The sequence below is a fragment of the Hippoglossus hippoglossus genome, chromosome 1 (genome assembly GCF_009819705.1).
Source record: "Hippoglossus hippoglossus isolate fHipHip1 chromosome 1, fHipHip1.pri, whole genome shotgun sequence".
NCBI lineage: Eukaryota > Metazoa > Chordata > Actinopteri > Pleuronectiformes > Pleuronectidae > Hippoglossus > Hippoglossus hippoglossus.
Genome location: NC_047151.1, coordinates 8,405,422 through 8,429,357, shown reverse-complemented (window position 1 = coordinate 8,429,357; position 23,936 = coordinate 8,405,422). Strand labels below are relative to the sequence as shown.

The following is a 23,936-nucleotide window of genomic DNA, read 5'->3' as shown; positions in this document are numbered from 1 at the left end:
AACAGGAGCGAAAGCAACCTCCTTGGCTGAGATCATTATCAACAGGTACAACTAGAGCAAAGTGGAATAATATGTGGTTTTACAAGTTGAGTGAACTGGCTCTTTAACAACATTTTAACATACGCAGTGATTGGTGGTGTATTTTTATTCAGATTGGTGATAATAAAACATACTGAAAGGGAACAGTAGATCTCCCTGGGCCTTCCTTTTCTTTGTTTTACATCTGCTCATTGAGGACTCGTCTTTACAAACTCCAGTCTGAATTCAAGAGATAGTTCAGTTTGAATTTAAACATCCGATCACGAGGATGGATGTGGCAGCGTTTTAAACTTTAAAGAAGAGGGGACCAGGAAGTCAACAGGGCCGCGCACTTAAAGACGCACCGACCCCTGATTGGACAGTCTCCCCCCAATAGCTGCCCAGTCCGCAAAACCAGTGTAAGTCCACGCAACAGCACGCCCGTCACGTTGCGCACATGGGTCGGGTTGAGGTGACCACGCCACACCCTGCGTACAGACGGAGTCAGGGCGGCCGTGTTGCCGGAGGGGGGGAGCGGCTTGTGTAACAGCTGTACGAGCCAGTGGCACCGACAGCAACCAGTTGCGCCAGCACCGTGCGCCCCGCTGAAATGTCTCGTACGCAGAGGAGGCGGCGCATGCAGCGGCCTCTCAGCGCGACGGGCACCGACAACTAGCGGGGGGATTTACTCGGACGCAGTTTGTGTACGACAGCGGTTACATGTTCGTGTCGCCACCGCCGCTGTAGCCACTTGTCGGAGGAATGAGAGGCCTGTGCGGGGCTCTGAAAATGGGACTGTTCCTGCACGCTGTGGGCTCTGTCACCCCCACCGAGTCTGCGGTGGACCGGGTAAGGCTGAGCTCTTCAAAACAACGCTCCCTCGCAGGGCTGCTAGCCTAGCCGCTCCCTGCTTCAGCGGGCTAAGTTAGCAAACCACCCCGCTAGAAATGTACCCGGTTCTTCCGCGGCACACACGGCCCCTAGCACAGCACGTTGTCCGTGCTGTCGTGAAACATGAGCCCCAACTCGCACCGGGCTGTCAGGGAAGCTGTTAGCACGCCTGCTAAGCTGCTATGGCTAATGCAGCTAGCTGAAGAGCAGGCACAGTGAGTCAGGGCCTGGCTCTGCTGTGTTTACGGTGGAGCTCTGACATTTTACACAGTAGAGAGTTGCATAAACAACAGAAGCAGTTCTTCAGGTATGAAGGCTGCCAGACAAGTAGACTTCACCCCAGTTATAGTGAGCTGAGCCTTGTAATTACCTTTGCTAGCACAACAGAAAAGAGTTCCTCTTGTTTTTCCTCAGTCAAGTTATTAGATGTTATTGTTGCTGTGTTGACAGGGATCTCCTCAGAATCCCCGGGCAACTAGCAGTTCTAGCCTTTACAGAAAGGACTGTGTATGGATGTGAGAATTCTTACTGTGAGTTGAGACATCTTTCCACGCACAACAGAAAACTTTTTACACTTTTCAGGAAAAGTCCCCAAAAAGTCCAAACAAAACACAGATGTTCAACTCCACAGATAATGACACTGTTCTATACGTGACTTCAATATCATTTATATTGATGCACATGTGGTCAGAATAAAACTTTAAATTCCAAATTAATATAAGAAATCAGCATTTTCTTTTGCCAAATTTATCAAGGGATATTTATGAAAAAATATTTTTAATAACCTATATATCTTTCAACTCTCAATCTGATTTTTCCCTTGTGGAGACAGGCAGTGGTTCCCATATTAACTAGAATGGCTCTCAGTAAAGTTCATACCTCTGCCAAGGCCCAGCAGTCCCCTTATGAAACCCCATTTATATTCACTCGATCCAGATTTTTGAATCTACACCAAATTCCACATTCGTAAGTATCAGTCCCCTTAATAGGGTCAATTTTTTTTCATTATCGAGATCGTTGAATTATTCTTTGAGAAATCAACAAAGAATTAGAAAAATGTCCTATCCCAAAATGTTAAAGAAAGTGGAAAAATAACCCAACCTGCATCGGCCACCAGGATCCAGACCAGCTCCAAAATGTAATGGATTCCTCCTTGACCCATATCTCATCTTGTTAGCAAGTTTTCAACAAGTGGGAATCTGTACAGTTTTTATTTGGTGTGATCTCACTAACAAACAAACATACAAACTAACCAACAAACAAACGGACAGGGGTGAAAATCATAACCTCCTTGGTATTGTTTGTTTTGTTTCATATGATCACTCATACGTCATTTGACTGGGTGGATTAATGTCACCAGTCAGCATCCGGTACGGTTTCTTATCAGCGTGTGACATTCACTGTCAGGAATTTTCCTTCATTGTTTGACTGGTAAGCGTAGAAAATGTAAAGGACAATCCTGGTACATTAAAATTCAGTCATATAATTTATTATTGATGTGCTGTACTGGAAAAGAGAAAATGTAGTACCAACTTAAAAACGTACTTCAATTGGTAACACACAAATTATTATAATATAGTAACTATAATTTTTTTTCAAATGAAAGTTAGCAATTTTATCAATATAACTTTTAGTTGACCAAACTTTATTTGTTTGTCTGTTAACAATTGAAGTATTTTAAATTGGTCCAACAATTTTCTTTTTCAGAGTCGCAAACAGATAAAGTATCTATTTAGTAACTACACTAGTGTGATAAGAAAATGATGACTATGTAACCACAGAGCTGTAAACTACAAAGTAAGACAAGTTTACAACTGCATGTGGAAGACCAGTACATGTAGGTCTATGTTTATGTCCAGTCAGAGTGGCACGTGTTAAGAGATGCAGTAACAACAGACACTTCAAAGACTCCTGGATGCATCAGAAAAAAACTCTTCTCTATGAGCTTGACTAAGCAGAATCTATCAACAATTACAAAGTTCAAAAGATTATATTAATAATCTACATTTAAATCATTGTCGTCCCCTGCACTATTGTGTTCCTTTTGACCACAACAATGCAAATGCAAATTTGTATGTCCACAGCATATCAACTATTGCTTTGCAGGGTGTTGTCTTCCCATTACTATAAATATAAGCTGTATGTTACCCTGTTTGTCCTGAGAAAGCATATACGTATGCCCATATCACAACCTGACCAGTTCCTCCATTCAAGAAACAAAGATTTGTCTTTGTTTTATCAGCAGATAATGTGCTAAAATATCTCTGAAGGTTCATGTAAGTGCTGAGGTTTAAAGTTCAACTACCATTAAAGAAGCAAAAAACGAAATCCAGTTTATATTGTTATCACGTGCAGTATCATGTTCTATTTGTTATCAGTGGATGTGCATAAGCCATTGAGTTACAAAACAACACTTTTATTTTAGGAAGAGCTCATGTAGTACATTTATGACAGGACAGAAGTGAGTCCTCTAATGATTCATGTGTGGCTGAGACAAAAGTAATATCACATGGGCCTGTGTAATATATAACATTTACATTAATCCCCATAAATCTCCACATAACACAGTCAGCATTATGGTAACCAGTGATAACTTGTCTCTGTCAGACATTATGAATAGTATTATCCTAAGCAGTTTACAGGATGAACACTGCATCATACAGTTAAATATTTGAGAAAGGTCACATTCAGGCTAAGGTGTTGTATAGTTATGTTGATGGAGGTGATATTGAATAACTGCATTTTAACTTTTTTGTACTTAGCAGCTGATATGAACTCTCACTATGATGCATTAAGGGACTGAACACCTGAACAAGCATGTTGTGAATGCAGCAAAAACATATCACCAGCTTTTAAGATGATATGAGCAAAAAACATTATCATTAATTAAGATGAAGGTTTCTGTTCATCTCATGAATATATGATCAATATTTACACTCTTTAACTTATGTTTCTCCACCATAATCCTGAGGGAAATATCCAACTCTTAAAGGGATAGTTCACAGAAAAATGAAAATTTACTCAATCTATTCGCCACTGTGCCGATGAAGGGGTGGGTGAAGTGCCTGAGATCACAAAACACTTCTGGAATTTCAAGGGTAAACAGCATTGCAGCAGAATCCAATACGATTGAATTCAATGGTGACCTAGGCTTCAGATGTTATAAAACAACAGAAAAAACATAACATGCCTCCATACTGCTCCTGTGGTGTCACCCAAGTGTCCGCAAGCCCCGACATTCATATTCAACTCTAAACCACGTCATTTACATCGTGTTTTTAGCCTAAATGTCCTCTGATATCGTCCTACGAGGTGCATTCACAGACCCTCGGACACACCATCGTCTGGCTATGTCCGCTGGCTTAGCCACTTCCAGTGGACTTTTAGGCTTAAAACTTGGTGTAAATTACCTTGTTTCGAGTCGAATGTGAATGTCGGGGTTGAGGACACTTGGATGACACCACACGAGCAGTATGGAGGCATGTTGTGTTTTTTCTGTTTTATTACGTCTGAAGTCTAGGTCACCATTGACTTCAATTGTATTGGATTCTGCTTCAACAAAGTTCACCCCTGAGACTCCAGAAGTGTTTTGTGGACTCAAACACTTCACCCACCCCTCCATCGGCATAGTGGTGAGTGGATTATGAGTGAATTTTCTGTAAACTATCCCTTTAAGCTGCTGAATGCTCCACTGTGTTCACTGGGGATTGTAGGACATGCAAAGTTCATGCATCCAATGTTCTGCTTGACCCTGCCTGAAGCCTCTTGTTTCAGCCTCACTGGTAACGTTAGCGATAAGATCATAGTTATTCAATAGTTACAGCTGGAGTTGGTCTTCGTCTTGTACCTTAAAGTGAAGCTTTAGCCGCTGGCAAACAAACTGCATTTTCTAACCATGAGATAACGTTTATCACCTCACACAACCTTGTTCAACTCTCCTTCTCAGCTGTTGCTTTGTGGGAATGTAAAGTATTAGTGATTGTGACAAATATACCAGCAGTTTTTTTTACGTCCCAAACAACCTTGATGTCTATGAAAGAGCACCTTTCTTTGTCGCAGGACAGGATAATAAAGAAGGGGTCAGCGGGTTCTCTGTGTGCATCAGCTAACTCGCCTGCTCCTACGGACTGCTGATAAGTGGATCAGCTCTCGCGGTGTGGTCAAGACTAAGAACTGTAGCCACTTATCTCCAGCAGCAGTATTCGATAGTCACCAAGGGATTATTGAGCTGTTCTCACTGTCTGCACGTTTCAACAGCTTCTCATTATTGAGGCTGATTATTTTCTAACGCAACAATAATATCTGGGACAGTTACCAAACCCGCCTTTAATGTGGCAGTGCAGCATGAGAAGGGTGGATGGTTTGTTTAGATTAAGTGCACATGCGCCAATTTTGTATTCTGCGTGTTGCTTTTGCTCCTGTTCTTTCTCGTAAACAACTTTCTGTGTGGTGAACATTGAGGTTGTTCTGATTGGGGGGGAGACAGAGGAATCTGGCTCGTCCAGATTCTTATCTTGGTCATGGTCTGTCAGGAGAGGTCAAAACAAACCGATAGAAATTGTTTCAGATGACCCAGAGTTTTTTCAGGTTCAGATATTTGATTAATTGAATGTCACTTATCCAGTAGCACAGGTTGTTTTTGAGTCCCATTTGTGTTAAAGATTTTTTGTGTCAAATCCAGACCTCTTTCAATTCTCTCTTACGCAGCACAGACTGAATAACCAAACAAACTAGATGGTTATCTCTATCAAATTGCAAAAGGGGCCATGCCAACCCAGTGGAGAGCATATGGTGCAGAATAGTTAGCGAGCCAATGAAAACAGTTATCAGAAAAGCTATCAGAAGCAAAGTGGAGGAACAGAACATTACATGTTTATTACATGGAAAATTAAATCCCTCTGTGTCAGTCTGGGGTTTTGAAAAAAGTCTTGTTGACAAAGCTGAAAAAGCTGATGAGAAATGATTCATCTGTCAGGAGTAGAGAGGTTGCGGCCACATTTCATTTAAGCACTTTGGTTTGTGCTGACCCTGTGTGTCCCTTGTCAGTAATCTTTCCTATGTTAAGGCTCTGTGTTTGACTTTCTCACAGATTTTCTCCACGTTTCCCTCACTGCCAAACACTTTGCAAAAAACCTTCTCACCACTGCTTACGCCTTATTATCACGCGGCCCAGGCCCTGTTAGGAGCCCGCTCTCCACTGCTAGTTGGAAATTTCCGTAGAGCAATCCTCGTCGTCCACTGTTTTGGCCTGGGTGGGAGTGGGGTGAGGGGGTGTGTTTGTGTGTGGGTGTGGATGGGTATAAGGTGGACGGACGGAGAGAGAGGGAGAGAGAGAGTGAGAATGTTTGAGAGCTGTTTGACTTTTTTCTTCTATGGTACAATGAGCTGAGAGGTGGAGAGGACCTGGATCATCATGCCTCGTAATCTGGGACCTGCACTGGTAATCTATATACATAATATTAATAAAATACATAGAAGGATCATGAAGAGAATCTAGAGGAAAACATGTAAATGATATTGCAGGGAAAACCACAGACATTTCTCAGGAGAGGATTTTCGTTACACACTTGTCTCTATGCTGATGTGTCTGATGTTATTATCTTCTAGCCTGTGTGCTTCTTTTTACTGGTATGACATTAGTGTGTAGGAGTGGTAACGTTTGACCAGGCAGAGCTGCTATAGTTTGGTCTTGGACAGTTAAAACATGCAGCCAGTTGGACCAGAGACAAATGCCTTATTGAATTTCGATGAAAGTGGACTGTTGTGCCGAACTTCTTCTGACTGTGTGTCGGATCTTTGGGAACATGCTGAGTAGTTCTATGCTGGCTGCGATTCAAACATTTGCACTTGATATGGGCAATGAACGTTGATGCAATTCTAGTAGCTTACAGGGCCTAGTGGCCGGGACTTGTTTACTCCAGATTCATTGCTAAGTATAAATGTTTGCGACTAGATATCTGCAGTGTTATTATTCTAAATTGAAGGCCAGGGGCAGAGTGTAAAAATAAATAAAATAAATACAGTGTCCTACTTCTATACTACATATTAACTGTACATGTGATGTAATATATACTAATCTTCATAGGATACCCTTTATTTTGTAGTTTGTGTGTAAGAAATCAACACTTCACCTCAGAAAAGAGAGTTACTCCTTTTTATCCTGTTTTTCAAATTATTTTCGGTTTGTTTAGCTTGGAGTAATATTTCCGTTTCCGTTATGCAACAGTTGTGTACATCAGCAGCACACTCAAGAAGAAAAGTATGCATACTGACTTTATTTGGGAATAACGTGTGTTAGTGTTATCTGTTTTGAAATTCTACAAAATGGAACTGGAACATGGGACTGGGGCTTGTTTCAGAGGACTGAAGAACAACATAAATGATGAACTAGCTCCATAACAAAGTAAAGGCTTCTTGCATAAAAGGCATTTGAAATGTCACAGTAGGAAAAATACTGGTAGAAATGATCAAATGAACAGTGGCTGCATTCCATTTAGGTTCTTTAGTTTCATTCTGTTCATGTTATTAGAACAGTACCATTTTGACATAATTGGCAGCAAAAGCACCTTTGCTTTCTGCTATGTCAAGTCAAAATGTCTTCTGTGAAAATATCCTGTTATTATAGATATTTTATGGTTAATTCAGAGTTTTAACAAAATAGTAGGGATGCCCGGATCAGAAATCAGTGCGATACTGACTCAAACAGCTGGATCAGGTATCACTCAAATCTATCAACTTTTATTTGTTTAGCCCATGTTTACGAACCACAATTTGCGTTAACAAGGTCTTGGTCTTAACAAGGTGCGGCATCCTCTGCCCTTAACCCTCGACGAGACTGAGGAAAAACCACAATAAAACCCTTTTAAAGCACAGAGAGAGCGAGAGAGAGCTGCATCTGAGGGGATCCCTCTCCCAGGATGGTTGGAGGTTCAATAGGTGTGTTGGGTAACAGAGCACATCAACAAAATAACAATATTAACAACATTCATGAGAGACTACAATGTTTACCATAAATGGTATTTCTTTGACAACAGGTCCAAATCCATAATCAATTATATTCTTTTATTCTCTTTTTAGTTATCAGTTTGGAGATATTTTGCACTTGCAATGCGAACATGTTCTGCAGCTAAGAACTATCCCAGTATCTTCCACACAGTGAGGCTCACAGCTGAGTCTTATGGGTTGTAAGAAACAACATGGATTCTAGCTATTGGCATGTTTTATGGCTCTGTTTTTATCCCATTTCTGTTTAATTGCAGGTCATTTATTCCTTTTAAAGTGACAGTTTTTCTTCTGTCCATCTTGTAGAGTCTGCTGCACTGTGAAGGCGTTAATAACCAGAGCTACATCTGTGAGTCGGGACACTGCTGCGGAGAGTCTCAGTGCTGCAGCTACTACTATGAGCTCTGGTGTAAGTGTCTCATTCTTTTTACATTTTACTTTTTTCTTTATGTCTTCACGCTCAACATTCCTTGATAGGTTCTAATACACATAATTTGACATAGTGAGTCTTTTTCATGTTAAACTACAATGATATAATGTTAGTAGTTCACCGTTGATTCAGGAGGAACAGACAGAGGGATGAAATACAGAATTGCATCTTTTTATAAAGATTAAAAAAGGAACTGAGAGCAGATAATGCAACAGCCACTCAACCACAATGTTAAAGCACAATTCTTATATCGTTCAACCTTTCCTATAAATGTGGCTATTTTGCTACTATGAGCTATGCTTACTTTACAATCACCATCTCTGTTGCAGTGATCTTAGGACAAAAGGTCTCATGCAAAGCAGTGTGTATCAGGGCAGTCAGCATGAGCCTCGTATCATTTCAAATAAACATGAATCTTTTCAATCTCTTGTCTCCGACGCTGACCAGAAGTAAAGGGATTGAAGCCACCTGGAATGGCCACTATACTAACTTATAGGGCTCTAAATCAGGGTCAACTTTCAGGTGGACCTAACCTTGGACCCTGCATACACCATATGCCACACACTCACTCTGTGAGGCTGACTGAGGAAATTGATTGGCACCCATGAGCAAAAAGCTAAATGCACATTTTATAAGGGCAAGTCATCTCACTGGTGGTGAAGGGTATTTATCCAAAACGGAGTAAATAGACAAGGAGCTAAATCAAGAGGGCAAATAGGCAACAGGACCATTCTGAAAGACAATATATCTAAAAGAAACTGGTGGTATTCATGTGGCCACTGCTCCGCACAGCTGAATGAGATAGACAACCATTACTGTAGAGAGTGGGAAATGTTGACTAAGTCTAACACTGTATCAACAAGAAATTATTTTGTATTGTTTTCAATATATCACTCTCCAATAATTGGGTGAGGAAAAGACAGGGGTCAGCTGGACGAAAGCGCAGGTCTCCATATGGTAAGAGAAGCAATAACAACATGTAAAAGACTGTTGTTATGAAGAATGATTACATCAGCCAGTAAGTTGACCCAGATGTAGATCCCCCCCCCCCTATATAGCAAAACAGCTGTTCATCGCGGCTACGTTCTGTTTTGAAATAGGTATTAGAAATAATTGTAAAGATAATTTGGAAAGCTGTTGGGGGGGGGCTCAAACTGATTTCCACGAGAGTTGCTGTTTTGAACAAATCATTATCAACCTAAATGTATTTATAATGTATTATAATTATGACAATTGTAATACTGTCCGGTCCTGCCACAACTTCTCCTGCACATTACCCAACAATGGTTTGAGGTGTTCTATTTACAGTAACCATTAACACACTGCAGAGAAAATAGTCTAAACCATACAGGATTAGTACCAGAGCTGAATTAATACATCGGGTATTCTGATCTTCCAGCCAAATATTTCAGCTACATTGTGTCTGTGTTAATGTTGTGCAGCAAAGAACAAGATGTTGCAGTTTAGAAAAGCCAAAGAGAAACCATGTCATATGTATGTACTGTGTGATAGTATAACGTTTGTTGAACCTTGTGGAATTGGTTGATCATGATATTCAGTACTGAGATTCAAATTTTGTAGTTTACATTCTTATTTCTCAGAGACACAGGCCGCCTTGCTGCGTTGTCCTTGAAGTGACGTTGTGTTGATGTAATGACGTGTGTATTTCAGAAACACAGAAAACACAAACTCACTGGTTTTTTAAGCTTCACTCAGTTTTGGTTCCCTGCTTCTGTTTAGACTTGACTCTAGACAGTACAGGTTCACAAATAATTATTTAGAAGAAATTTTAAACTTCATGCCACAATAAAAAAACACACAATGATCTTTAAGAAACACATTGTGCTGGCATATGTTGTTATTATTATCAGCATTATTGTTACACATTTTCTCTTAATATATAATATAAAATTCAAATTTTTATTTTTTGATATTTATTTCCCTGCTGGCTTGGACAGAAATAATCATGAATCATGAAGTCATCATTAAGAGATAAAAGCAAATCCCAGAGTTATTAAACCAGAGGTCAGCATGTGATGCATTTGTGCTGTCAATTATGAAGTTGCTCCATAAAGAAAGAATTGGGAAAGTCTGTCAGTTGTAGAGATAAGAATAGACTTGGACCCTTCAATAATGGCTTAACTGAAAAAAAATGAATGGCTCAGTGTGTAGGATTTAGTGGCAACTACAGTGAATTTTCATATTGAACAAAGTAAATACATCTCGCCTCAACCCTCCTCTTTCAAGTGTGCAGGAGAACTCCCTGTGGCCTGACATGAACTGTAGTCTGGACATTTTCCTGAAATTTTCCATATGTGACAACACAAATTCCGAATCAGTTGCTCCCGACATTTTCTGGAACTTTTCCTGCCAGCCCCCTAGCAAAATGTCCGGAACATCAGCGATCACATGTGAGAGAATACCAGGAAAATGTCTAGAAAGTTCACAGCGAGCGAGTGGGAGCCTGGATGACGTTTAAAATACACGATGGACACAAAACAGAGAAAGGAAAAAAAATAGTACAAATAACTCAGGATGAAAAAGAGGAGCTACACGTAGAAGACAAAGATGTCAGCTTGGAAAGAAAACGACGGGGCGACGCCAGTGTCGCTGAACTTTGAACAAAAACACATTGAGTTTAAACGTGGTATACAGTGGAATTTATACATCTTGTCAAGCCGGAACCAATTTTCAGGACATTTTGCAGAGTTCATGTCTGAAAACGGCTCAAGCTTACAAAACAGTTATTTGGTGCAATTGCTTATACACTACTTAAAATATAAAAGTGAATATTATTCAATTTTTACAATAGATCCCACTAAATCATACACATAATAATAGGGAATAGCATTAAATTCTTTCTTCAAATCCATAGTGCAGTACAGACAATATAAAGGGAACGTTTCACAATGTGAGAACCAGATGTTGGCTGGATTGGATCGGCAGTGGTATGTTTGTGCTAACAGCAGGGACTTTATGTTACATCACCACACGCTACAGTGAAACATGCGTATTATCGAGCACAGTTTTTCCTGTGTTAACGTTTTCATCACCATGTGAGTTAAAAATATCAATGGATAACACAATCAAAAATCCACTTAGTTCCACTTTAAATACAACATGTCTGTGTTTGTTCTTCTCACCGTAGGGTTTTGGTTGGTGTGGGCGATCATCTTCATTTTGAGCTGCTGCTGCGTGTGCCACCATCGCCGCACCAAACACCGGCTGCAGCAGCAACAGCGGCAGCACGAGATCAACCTCATCGCTTACCGTGAAGCACACAACTACCCCTCTGTGCCCTTCTACTTCAGTAAGAGATACCACTGGCACATGATAGACTTGATAACTTGAATTTGATCATATTTTTATTTTTTTTGCCACTTATACATATATATGTGAAGTCTCCTTATGATTGCTGTCAGCAACTACTCAGATTTGAGTATTTAAAGCTGCAGTTTCAAACAATGTATGAAACTTATGTTTAATGTGAAATAGGTTGCTTATGATGACAAACCCACAGAGCATTCTGCAGCTTCTCTCAGCTTGAAGGGTATTTTATTGTCTTTCAGCTCATTGTTTTATTTTAACTGCCTTCAATTTCAAAATTCTGGTTCAAACCCTTGTTTTGATTTTATTTTCTTTATATTTTACTTACTGTATGACATGGAGGCAAAGATTTTGCCGTGGCAGGTTACTAGGTTTAAATGTCACCAGCAAAAACTGTAGGTTCAGTCCAACAGATCTCCCCTGCTTTATTTCCAACCATGGCAAGCAAAAGGTTTAGAAAAACCCACAGTTTGTGATCAGACCAGTCAATAGCAGAGAAAAACTTAGAAGCTAGTCGGTGAACAAATTTGAGTATTTAGATCCAAATATCTCAATTGGGAGATGGTGCTGATCAAAACATCGAGGAGAGTGAAACTCGACTCCAGAAGAATGCTGATGTTTTCTCTCTCTGGTGATGTGTAAAGAGCCATCTCTTTGCTGTCTTAAAGGGGTAGATCACCGAAAATGAAAATTCACAACATTTGATGCATGAACTTTACGTGTTTATCCTAAATCTTCCAGTACCAATCCAAGTTTTCTCACTTCATTCAGTGATCAAGTCTTCTGGTCAGAATAAGTTTAACTATATATTGATGAATACAGTACAATCAATACAATATTTATCTGTGGTCTATATGAGTGGATTTTAAGTACCCTTTATAAGTAAATACAGAAAAAACAATAAGCCTCCCAGTACAAGGGAGGTCATACAACACTACACCTCTGAGGCCAATATTTCAGCTAGGCTGAGTCGGCTGATTGCTTTACTGTAAACAAACGAATCACCACTGTGAACACACTATTCTGATACAAATTTTCATTTCAGTCCAGTACATGTCTGCTGATAATGTGTATATAAAATGATTGGACTTCTGTTTCATTGTTTCAGTGTAAACTCTCGTCAATATTTTTTCAGTGATATCGAACTGAGGAATATGACACTAGTGACGAGCAAAGTCAGTGGCTCCTGACTCACATGTAATGTTTGCACTGAGATCCATCCCTGGTTTCACACAGCGTCAGAACCTTCCCTGTTTGCATGCCCCAGTTTTCAGGAAGCGGCAAGCATTTCTCTCTTGGTACCTTGCCAGTGTTGCAACACCATCTCGCTTGGAGCTGAAACAGCCCTCGGCACAGAATTGACCCAGAAATTAACTTGTTTTGTCACACTTTCCTCCTATTGCTTTGGGAATGCTTAAAAAGTGGTATCGAAACTTCAGTAAGGTCACATTGAAATTTGCACAAGTCAGACAGTGGTGTTTTTCCAAGGAAGAGTGACTCATATAATTCTTGCTCACCTGATATTTTAGTCTGTTTATGTTTATTGTTATGTTTTTCCTACTTAACACAGTTTTTTCCATCCTCTCTTTAGGGTTTCTGCCAAACTACCTCCTGCCTGACTATGAGGAGGTGGTCAATAGACCACCGACTCCTCCCCCTCCCTACAGTGCCTTACACACAGGCCCATCCTCAGTGGCTTCTAGTCCCCTGGCCTCTGAGCCGCAGGAGAGACACTGTCCAGCCATCCAGCCTACTCCACTGCCCCAGGTCTCTGAAAGTCTGTGTTGCAGACCCAGCACAGAGGAAGCACAACCTCCCACTTCAGACTTAAGGCCAAAGCCTGACAGCAAGCCCATGCAGACTCCACAAGATTCAGGCGTGATACTCCTCTCAGATGGGCTCAGTAGGGAGGCACTCACCAGCCAGGAGAAAAGAAGCGGAGATGGGGAAGAGTCTTGCAAGGACCCCCTGCTGAAGGACCTGTCAGAGGGTTGCGCTGAGGACAAAGATCGGCTCCCCAATGGAAGGAGGAGGCGATTCACAGGGGACTCTGGGATTGAGGTGTGTGTGTGCAGCACACGTGGGAGCGGCAGTTGCAGTGGAGTAGGAGGGACGGGCCAGGAAGGCAAAGAGTTGAGGGAGCTGGAGAGCCTTCTTGGGCGCGAGGGACATGGCGACAACGATGAGGAGGAGGAGGAGGGGGAGGATGCGGGCGACTTCTGTGACAGCTGCGGTCATCGGGCCTCCTTCATTGTGGAGGAGGAGCAGGTGCTGGGTGGGCTGGAGAGGCAGGCCGCTCGTGGACCTTCAGGATCTCCTCAGGCGACTCAGCAGATTGGCAGCGGCTCGCTCCACCCTCCTGTGTGCCTCCTCCTTCACACCATCAACGAGCAGGAGGGGCCGCACAACAGCACCAACACTGAGCCGCAGGGCTGAAACACAGCTGACACGGCGTTGTCATAGAGGGAAGGAGAGCACTTAAGACAGGATATGGAGGCACGTGCTTTTGTATTTAAGTGTATTGTGTCTAAATGCTTTCTAAGTGAGTATTTTTATGAATGTGTGCATCTTAGATAAAACGGGTGTGGAGGAAGTGGAATCTCAACTGAAGCGAGTGAGATCCAAAGGTTCCAGACTGGAACAGTGGCCTTAACCTGTGTATGTTGGGTTAGTTGGGCCATAAAAGCCCTCTAACAGCCTGTGGCAATTGAGACTTCTCACACTGCTCACAAACACACACAGTCTGTCAGATGTCCGTCTCATACAATGGAATCTACTGACAGTTAAAGACTGGATAGCCGAAGCTGTGATGTCAGAACAGGACGTTCACTGCCTAGGATGAACTGAGCTCCTCCTCAATGGGTGCTTGTAACAATTCTGCAAAGCCGCTCTTTCCGTTATAATAAAAAGAAAAAAAACACACCCAGCAGGAACATTTTGAATGAGTGGAATGTGGAAGTACCACAGTGTGTTTTTTATGCAATCTGATACTGTACAGGGACACCTGAACAAGACTGTGTGGGACGTCCTGTTAGACTCATGCTTAAGTGCTTTTTCAGCGATTTAAACCGCTTTGCCTTGTTCCCATTTTGTTGTTCCTTATCTGCCCTGCTAGCGATAGTGTAAGTGCATTAACAGATCTTTATGTGAGCAGTTCCTATTTTGCACAAAATGTATTTAGCTATATAAATGAAAAAAAAAAAGTCAAGACAACTATTTTTTTCATAAACTAAAAGTCTTAAAGGACCGATATGAAAGTTTAGCTTTTGGCTACATCTCCAACATTAGCATTAACAGCTGTCTACTTAGCAGGCTTGAAGAAATATTTTAGGTTCAGACTTCATTCCTTTACTCACAGAGAAAAGTGGAACGCAGAGCAAATGTTAACTCTTGTTTTGCCTCTATTTCTGTCACTTCATCTTCTTCTGTTATGGAGTCACTGTAGCATCCAGCCTGCCCTGAAAAAGTAGTGCTGCTCAGAGGGCATTGTACTGCCTTTTTTTTTCTTGTAAATGCAACAATTGCTAAAGCTCTTGGCTAGCGACCATCACCAACAAACCGGGGCAGAAAAAAATTACAAATAGCACCTTTAAATTTTAGTTAGTTTCTTAGGGTTTTGTGGCCACATCTGTAAGAAATTGACTTCTGTAAATTGTTTGTATACAATCATTTAAAAACTTGATTTAATGAATGTTTGTAGTATGTGCCTACCCCAAAACATGCAGAATGTTGATGATCGATTAGCCTCACTGAAAGTGAGAAATTGTCAGCAATCAGGTACTAAAACCAAGAAAAGAATGTTAAGCTTCAGAGATTACAACTGAGATGGGCAACATCAGACCTCAAACTTTTGTGTCAGTCACTTCAATAGATTACCACCTTCACCAGCTACACAGTATAAAAACAAAGATTTACACTCTTAATGTTTCATATCAGCACAATCTCTACCATTCTCCACTCGTAGTATCCATTGATTAAACATATGTTATAGTTTCCAGTTAAAGGATTTTACCCACGAGTGATTGATTCTGTAAGTCTTTTTTTTAATATAGGACAGGAAATTCTTCATTTAAATTGTACACAAAACGTGTAGTATTAAGCATTGGTACACATGGTAAAAGACACATTTTCTTTCAATAGCTGCAGTCAGGTGTGTGGGGAAAGAAAAACCTCTGAGGCAAGAGAACATAAAAAATGTATGTAGTTTAGACAAATTAATAAATGATAAAAACAAGGACCAAATAAGATAAGAAATCACCATATGAGTGCCAAAATTAATTTGAAACACAATGTGGTTAACAAGCAATATGTGTAATTCTTCATTGTGGATATAAAGCAAAGATCATTTAGAAAAATCATAAAAAGAATCATATTAATAAAAATAATAGTTTGTCATCGATACACAAAATGTTGATTGATGACAAATGTGCACATGAAACATGAATTGCCCACAGAGGAGAAAGTTGACGTGATGTGTGAATCTTTCACAAAGTAACTTGTTTTTGTTTGCCCATTCTCTGAAATGAACAGGATCTGGTGATTCTAAATGCTGTTGTGCTGTAGCAATGTCGTTTTCAAGACTTTCCGATATTGTGATGTCTGCATAGCACAAATGTGTAGGTCTCTCAGATTTATACTAAATATACCATGAAACAATCAAACGCAAGGTGTCTCCCAAAAGCTCTAGCACAAAAAACTGTAACATAACTTTCTGTAATAATAGTGAGATGACTGAATTTTACTCATCGAAGCTTGAACACACTTTAAAGTGCTTTATACGCTTTTTGTGACCTAGAAAATGCAATTGTGGTACATGTAGTACAAAGATTAGCTATTTTTTCATATCGGCTGAATCCTTTAAAAAATATTCTAACTGTATAAAAATGTCAAAACCACTTTATATTTGCAAATTGAGGACAATATTCTGTAACATGTTTGTGAACCAAAATAGTTGCTTTCATCATTTTTATGGAATCAGTAGCTTTATTGTTATGGACAGATTTTCTTTTGTCATTGTGGGTATTATTATTGTTTTTAATATTATTCTTCTGTTGAGAAAAGATGTGTGAAGGGTACATGTGACTAACAATACACTAGAGTCTTTGATAACAAGATCAGGGGCATCTCGCCAAAGACACTTTTTCTTTCTTTACCAGTGTGTAAGGTGGTTTTGCACATATTATTTGAATGTTCTGATCATAAGCCATTAATTACAAGTACCAAGATGGACGTATGTTTAATAAACATACTCTTTTAAATTCAAGCTGGCAGTTGTGTCTTTGTGGCTCTTTCATCAGACATTTCAAACATTACAGAGTTGGGTTATGGTTTGTCTAGTCAAGTCCAAGTCAATTTATATATAGAGCACGTTTAAAAATAACATAGCTAAAACAGGGGAGATACAATATAAGATAGAACAAGCAGCCAATCAGACAACTATAAGACATTGAATGAATGAATTAAAAACATAACACACATAAAATACTAAAAAGCCAGAGTAGGCAAATTAAAAAAGCAACTATTTACAAATCTGATAAGAATAAGAATAAGAAGTCCTTCATTAGTCCAGCAATGGGGAAATTTGCAATATTACAGCAGCAAAAAGACATCAGCAGTAATAAGTAGACACATTAAAGAAATATATAGAAAAATATGAATGGAAATAAACATATATACAGTGTTAAGAAATATATTATGTGAGAGAATACGTACAGTGAATTCATTGCACATTAACCGTTTATATTGCACAGACATGATTATGGCACAGTGAACATTGCACAGTTGAGAAGTGTTAAAGTGACAGTCGGTGCATGTAGTTTTACTGGGAGCAGAGCTGGTTGTACAGTCTAACAGCTGCAGGAAGGAACGACCTGCGGGGGGGGACTGGTTGTCCATCAGAGAAGACAGCTTCGCCATCATCCTCCTCTGTCCCACCACCTCCAGTGGGTCAAGGGGGTATCCCAGGACCGAGCTGGCCCTCCTGATCTGTCCGTCCAGTCTCCTCCTGTCGGCAGTAGAAAAGCTTCTGCCCCAGCAAACTACTCCAAAGAAGACAGCAGATGCCACCACAGAGTCATAAAAAGTCTTCAGGAGCGCCCCCTGCACTCCAGAAGAGATGATGTAGATCCATGTGTTATATAACTTACTGTGCTTACACAACTTTTGGTATATTGCATTTGATAAAAAATTGATTGCGATAACTATTGATAAGGTTCTCTTGCCTAGTATATTTCAACTTTGGACTCAATTTAGCTTTTCCTCGTCTTGATGACCTTTTTTGCCCTTTACCCAAAAACCCATTCATACAGTTCATCCATGTGCAGCACTTCCTCCTCCACACATCACTCACACTGCCAGCACAGCAGTCATGGGCAACGTGGGGTTCAGTATCTGAACCACCGAACCATCTGGTAAGCGGACGACCCGCCCTACCACAGCTGCAGAAGTTCTCAAGGTTCATCCATTTAGATGATGGGTATTCTGTGTTGACATGGTGAACATACTTTTAATAAATAAATCTAAAGAGACCCTGTTAATTCATTCCAGGGGACACACATGGATATCTTCCATCTTGTAGGGTTGCTCAGCTGAGAGGGAACTGGGAACCTCTGCTGTGCCAACTGTGATTCCAGGCGGTGACAGACAGGGCGCGCTGCTGAGCAGGAAGTGAACTGTAAACATGGGTTCACAGTATAGACTGAATATAACTGCGCTGCTGCGGTGGACTTTACACTCGAGACAATGGCTGAAGACAAGAGGTAAGAAAGATCACCCTGAGAACTTCACTTTGGGCTTTGTCATCCTCACATATTATCTCTAAGCTGGGTCCGATTTCAATCTTCTAACAGCACGTTAGCGTGAGAAGCGAGTTACACATGTTTACATGCGATATTACAACTGTGAACTGGTGTTAGCAGGTTAGAGGAAAGTTAAGTAAACTCTGTATTGTACATGGAGCATTTAAAGTATATTAAGTATATTATGTATACTTATATTTACAGTACTTGTAGAAAAGGCTTCCATGAAGGCGCCGTTCACGTGGACGTGAAGGTAACACATCTTACATGTCACACTGGTCAACCTAGCTTAAATGCTGTAATTAGCCTTAATTAGCTTTGATTAGCATGCTCAAACACTGCTGATGTTTATTAAAATGATAATGTTGTTGCTCAGTGGTGCTTGTACCTCAGTGATGTCTAAATAAAGCTCTGTAGTGGTCTGTAATGGGTCACCTCTGACCTGTGTGTGTGTGTGTGTGTGTGTGTGTGTGTGTGTGTGTGTGTGTGTGTGTGTGTGTGTGTGTGTGTGTGTGTGTGTGTGTGTGTGTGTGTGTGTGTGTGTGTGTGTGTGTGTGTGTGATGTGGGGACACTTGTTGCCTTGAGCAGGATTATTATGGAAACAAGCTGAAGCAAAGCTCTGACCTGAAGACCAACGCCTGTGTGGCTCCAGCCAAGCCCATCCCTGCCTTCATCCGCCAGGCGCTGAAGAAAGTGCACCCTGAAGTCACTGCCAGGTGTGTTGTTGTTGTTGTTGTTGTTGTTGTTGTTGTTAGTGCTGCACTCTCCACTCTTGTCTTCTCCCTGCAACAAACTGACTCTGGCTGTTCACTGTGTTTCCCTCTCCTCTTCAGGTACTATGGCTGTGGCCTGGTGGTGCCGGAGTGTCTGGAGGACTGCATCGTCCTGGACCTGGGCAGTGGCAGCGGGAGGGACTGCTACATGCTGAGCCAGCTGGTGGGCGAGAAGGGCCATGTCACTGGCATTGACATGACTGAGGACCAGGTACTGTGCGTCAGCATCACAGTGTGGCTCACTGATAGGCTGTAGTAGCCTCTTGAGGCATTGCACGCCCCTGCATAGTTAAATGATGTATGGATTGTATTGATGGCTATTAATGGCTTATACAATTTTCCAATTTGGATTATAGAAGACAAAAATCAGCTCATCACTCTGCTTTGTCATATTACTTTACACTTGGCAAATAGCGTTAAATGCAACCAGACATGGGCTAAACAGTAGAGCCTGACTGTAGGGATTTTTACTGGCCAATGCCGATACCAATATTAGGGAGTAAAAAACATTCCAATTATTTAAATAAAATTGGCAAGATGTCGTTATCACACCCACATGACAAAGAAATGCAATTATGGCTTAATATTTTACAGTTTAACCGCAAGAGTGTGTCCCCCAACAGCAACACTTCAGAGTCTGTGTTCTCTTCCAGCTCAAAGTGGCCAGGACGTATGTGGACTACCACATGCAAGAGTTTGGATACAAGAAGCCCAACGTCAGTTTTGTCATGGGCTACATCGAGGCCCTAACAGAGGCGGGTCTAGAGAAGAACTCATTTGATATCATCATGTAAGATATCGTTCAAGTTTCTCTTTGTTTCACGTTTTAATGCCGTGCGATACTCAAGAAATTGTGTTGAGATGTTGGTTTCCTGCCGTCACATAGTTCCAACTGTGTGGTGAATCTGTCTCCAGACAAGAGGCAAGTCCTGGCTGAAGCCTACAGCATCCTAAAGGTAGGCTATTTTAGACCAAGCTCACAAATATGACAACAATGCCATAATAAACAGCGCCATTAAATCTGTTTACTCTGATCCTACCTGGATACGCTGTTCCTCTGTTGGTCATCAGGACGGTGGTGAGCTGTATTTCAGTGACATCTACAGCAGTGACAGACTGACAGAGGAAATAAAGAATCACAAAGTGCTGTGGGGTATGTCACATAAATATTCTGTTGCCACACAAGACAACAGACACCTGCCAGAGTATCAGAGTGTGGTTTGTCTTGGCAGGTGAATGCCTTGGCGGCGCGCTCTGGTGGAAGGACCTGCTTAGATTGGCTGAAGAAGTTGGCTTCAGCCCCCCGCGGCTGGTCACAGCCAGTGTCATCACCGTCGACAACAAAGATCTAGAGGACATCCTGGGTTTGAAACCTTTTTCTTGTGTTTATTTCTTTTTGTGTATTGCCTTATTTGCCTGTTTTTTAACCCCTGATGTGGGTGGATTTGCACTAATGAGAATTCATTTTCAAACTGGTTTTGCAGTTACGATATTACAACAAATTGTAAGATTATATGAATATAGCTGAAGCATTTAAGTGTGCATTACTTAATCTTTCCACTTATTCTTGGTAATTAGTCTTCTGCTTAGGTTGAAGAGGGTGCAGAATGATGTGAGGTCACCGGACTTCATGAGCCAATGTTGTCCCAGATGTATCAGAGCTAGCAATTTGCCAGAGTTCACACAGTCCATGGAAGAAGTCTAATTAGCCTTAGTAAAGTAGAGACTGCTGCGTGAGTGTACCATGGGTACGTAGTGCCCTCAAGATAAGGTGACCGGTCAAGTTAGGTTATTAGTATTTACAATACTTTGAGTTATAACACAGCTACCATTTCCTTCACCCCAGCTGATTCTTAAATGACAAACAAAGCAATGCATTTTTTTTTTTTAGACACCTTGTGGTAATGTTGACTGTGGACTGATCGGCCGTTAGTGTACAAGAAATTATCTTACAGAACTGTTTTGTATTTAATAGGAAATGATCCAAGATGTCAATTGAACTGAGTTTGTAAAACTTCTAATATTGAAAACTTCATAAATGCCAGTACATTGTTTGTGTTTATGGGATTTTTATGTGAGTCCAAGTTCGCATTTGCAGTTTGTCATACAGTGTTTTCTATAATAACACAATAGGTATATTACACAACATAATTATGTAAATTTAATGGCCATGCTGTTGCTTTTTAAGAAGGCTTGATTTTGTGTTTCCACTAGTGTTGGTCCTATATTTAGTTTTGACTGTAACCTTCTTTTTTGAGAGATTGATTGATGTTTACATAATTTACATAATTTGATAATTGCACATAATTATTGAGTGAATTAGACTTGTGGGGTTAAATGTAATTTCTCCAGCACAGCTCTGTTTCATGTTTTATTCAGGTTTACATATAAAGCAGACCAAATCCTAACTATGCTCTTGAATCACAGTCTAAAGGTTAATTGACGTTATAGATTGTTGTACCTCATTTATTTATTTCTTTACTCTTCTTATAATACAGGTAACTTCAAGTTTGTCTCTGCCACATACCGACTGTTTAAGGTCCCTAAAGGCAACACCAAGCCCAGTCAGGTCATATATAACGGTGGCATTACTGGAGTAGAGGACAGCTTCCAGTTTGACAGTCAGTACACATTCAAGGTGAGTAGATCCAGCAGTGTACCTGCAGTTATGTCTATTGCACATGCACATGCATCAAATGGTACCAAATGTGGGCGTCTTTCACAGGTCGATGGAGTAGTGGATGTGGACGGAGAGGTGGCCAGTATCCTGACACATTCCAGATTTGCAGGGGATTTCACTATCCAGCCGTCTGGAGGCCCTGGCGGGTCATGTGGAGTCAAACCTACGGTCAGCGTCACAACTACATTCTTAAAAAATGTGAAAATGTCCGATCGGTCTGAGCGCTAGATGTCAGTATGTGTCTATTATCCGTTTCAAATGTGCGACACACCCAGAGAGGCCAGAGTGAACAAAGTCACACACACACACACACACACACACACACACACACACACACACACACACACACACACACACACACACACAACAGGATGCATGCTGCAAGCTCTTACACACACACGCACACACACACACACACACACACACACACACACACACACACACACACACAGTCACATACCCACTCAGACATACAGTACATACACACACATCCACATGCACAAGGTCAAGCAGCTGTCTTGGAGTCATAACCAGACTCTGGAGTCATGCTGGGGAACCTTGAACAGGAAGGAATGTGTTCTCCTCTCAGCTAACGGAATGCCATCTTATCAGCCGTCATGGCCATTGTGTGTGCACATGCAAACACACACACAAGCATGCGAAAGCACGTCTTCAAACACAACAACATGTTTTTTAATGACTACTCAAATCCTTTAATCACTCGTAACACTTGCTTTCTGCTATTAAGGGATTTTCATTCTGTTTTGTGGAAAAAACACATGCATTTATAATCTCAGTTATTTATCAAAACCTGTGCCTTGGTTTAACCTTTGGACTGCCCCTCTGAGTCCAAATCAGACCCTATACACTTTATTCCATTCAACAACACTAGTTGGTGATAATAGCCATAAAAAGTCTTTGGTCTTGTTCTTAGAGGCGCAACTACTGTGAAATGAACAATCAGTGTCTGATAACAGACACCAGGAGTATAAATTAATTTATAGAGCTCAGTGAACAACAACTTTTTACCCAACACGTTTGCAGAATGTCACATTAACCTGTTTGATACTGGAAAATATGAGAATGTTCTTCAAGCCTTACTCTTGTCTTGGATGAAACTCAATTTTTATGTAATGTTAAAAACAAACCTGAAATCAGGTCATAAACTGATAATGATCTCTAACTCTTTTAACAATTGATACAGGCAAAAGTTGAGGATCCTTTCCAGTTGGTTCTTCAGCTGGAGAAACAAGGACCAGGTTCAACCACAGGGGGGTGCTGCAGCACAAAGTCTGCGACCTGCTGCAAATGATGATGGGAAGAGCTCAGCAAAATGCAGGCCCAGCATCACACTGTGTGCATTACAGCTGTGACTGTACTAAATTCCTTTTTCATAATACATAGTGAAATATGTGTAATTAACTTTGTAATTAATTCTACTGATCTTATGCTTACTTACTTACTTACATATAAACATATTCAGATAATGTATAATTCAAGTTTTAATCTAAGAATAATGTGATGTGAATAAAACGACTATGGCCGTGACAATATTTTTTGCCTTTTGCTTGCATCATTATTCTTCTCTGTTAGTGTTCCACTTTTGCCACTACAGTACTTCTGTTACAATACTTTTAATTTAACGGAATAATTTGACATTCACATTAGTGTGAGCTTTGCAACTTTGTTGTTATTATTATTATTATTATTACTATTATTGTTATATGGGTAAATTTCTATGAATGGATGATATACATTTTCAATCAACTGAATGTATTTATGTTCAGTGGACATCATATTGTGTGTTTTTACATCAAGAACAATTTCAGAAATAGTAAATGGATATTCGATTTTAAACAGGCCTTCTGTATTATATAAATAATAAATTAATAAATAAGTAATAAATGTATAAATCTGAGGGATCAAATAAGGGGATAGGTAATACTTTTAGTAGTTTACGTGTTATAGAACAAATTGGGTTTTTATTTTAACTACCTTTTGAAATAATTTTGCATTT

At 40.5% G+C, this 23,936-nt stretch overlaps 2 protein-coding genes across 4 annotated transcripts; both read left to right on the top strand.

The window, feature by feature from the left end:
- Positions 1–425: 425 nt before the first annotated feature.
- Positions 426–19,192, top strand: wbp1lb (WW domain binding protein 1-like b). 3 transcript variants are annotated; one of them, XM_034600423.1, is made up of 5 exons: positions 426–867; positions 8,218–8,320; positions 11,490–11,651; positions 13,260–14,124; positions 19,183–19,192. In XM_034600423.1, exons 1-4 carry the CDS (start codon positions 781–783, stop codon positions 14,102–14,104), a joined length of 1,197 nt encoding a protein of 398 aa, XP_034456314.1. In that variant the 5' UTR covers positions 426–780; the 3' UTR covers positions 14,105–14,124; positions 19,183–19,192. The 3 variants fall into 3 exon arrangements, with proteins under 3 accessions (XP_034456314.1, XP_034456305.1, XP_034456322.1); XM_034600414.1 differs by lacking the exon at positions 19,183–19,192 and having other exon boundaries at positions 13,260–14,916; XM_034600431.1 differs by lacking the exons at positions 426–867; positions 19,183–19,192 and adding an exon at positions 6,280–6,349 and having other exon boundaries at positions 13,260–14,916.
- as3mt (arsenite methyltransferase) lies at positions 18,316–23,473 on the top strand. Its single transcript, XM_034600443.1, has 11 exons — positions 18,316–18,426; positions 18,670–18,718; positions 19,055–19,182; positions 19,300–19,450; positions 19,893–20,029; positions 20,126–20,195; positions 20,311–20,392; positions 20,472–20,603; positions 21,738–21,877; positions 21,965–22,087; positions 23,124–23,473. Exons 1-11 carry the CDS (start codon positions 18,410–18,412, stop codon positions 23,229–23,231), a joined length of 1,137 nt encoding a protein of 378 aa, XP_034456334.1. The 5' UTR covers positions 18,316–18,409; the 3' UTR covers positions 23,232–23,473.
- The last annotated feature ends 463 nt before the right edge of the window (positions 23,474–23,936 follow it).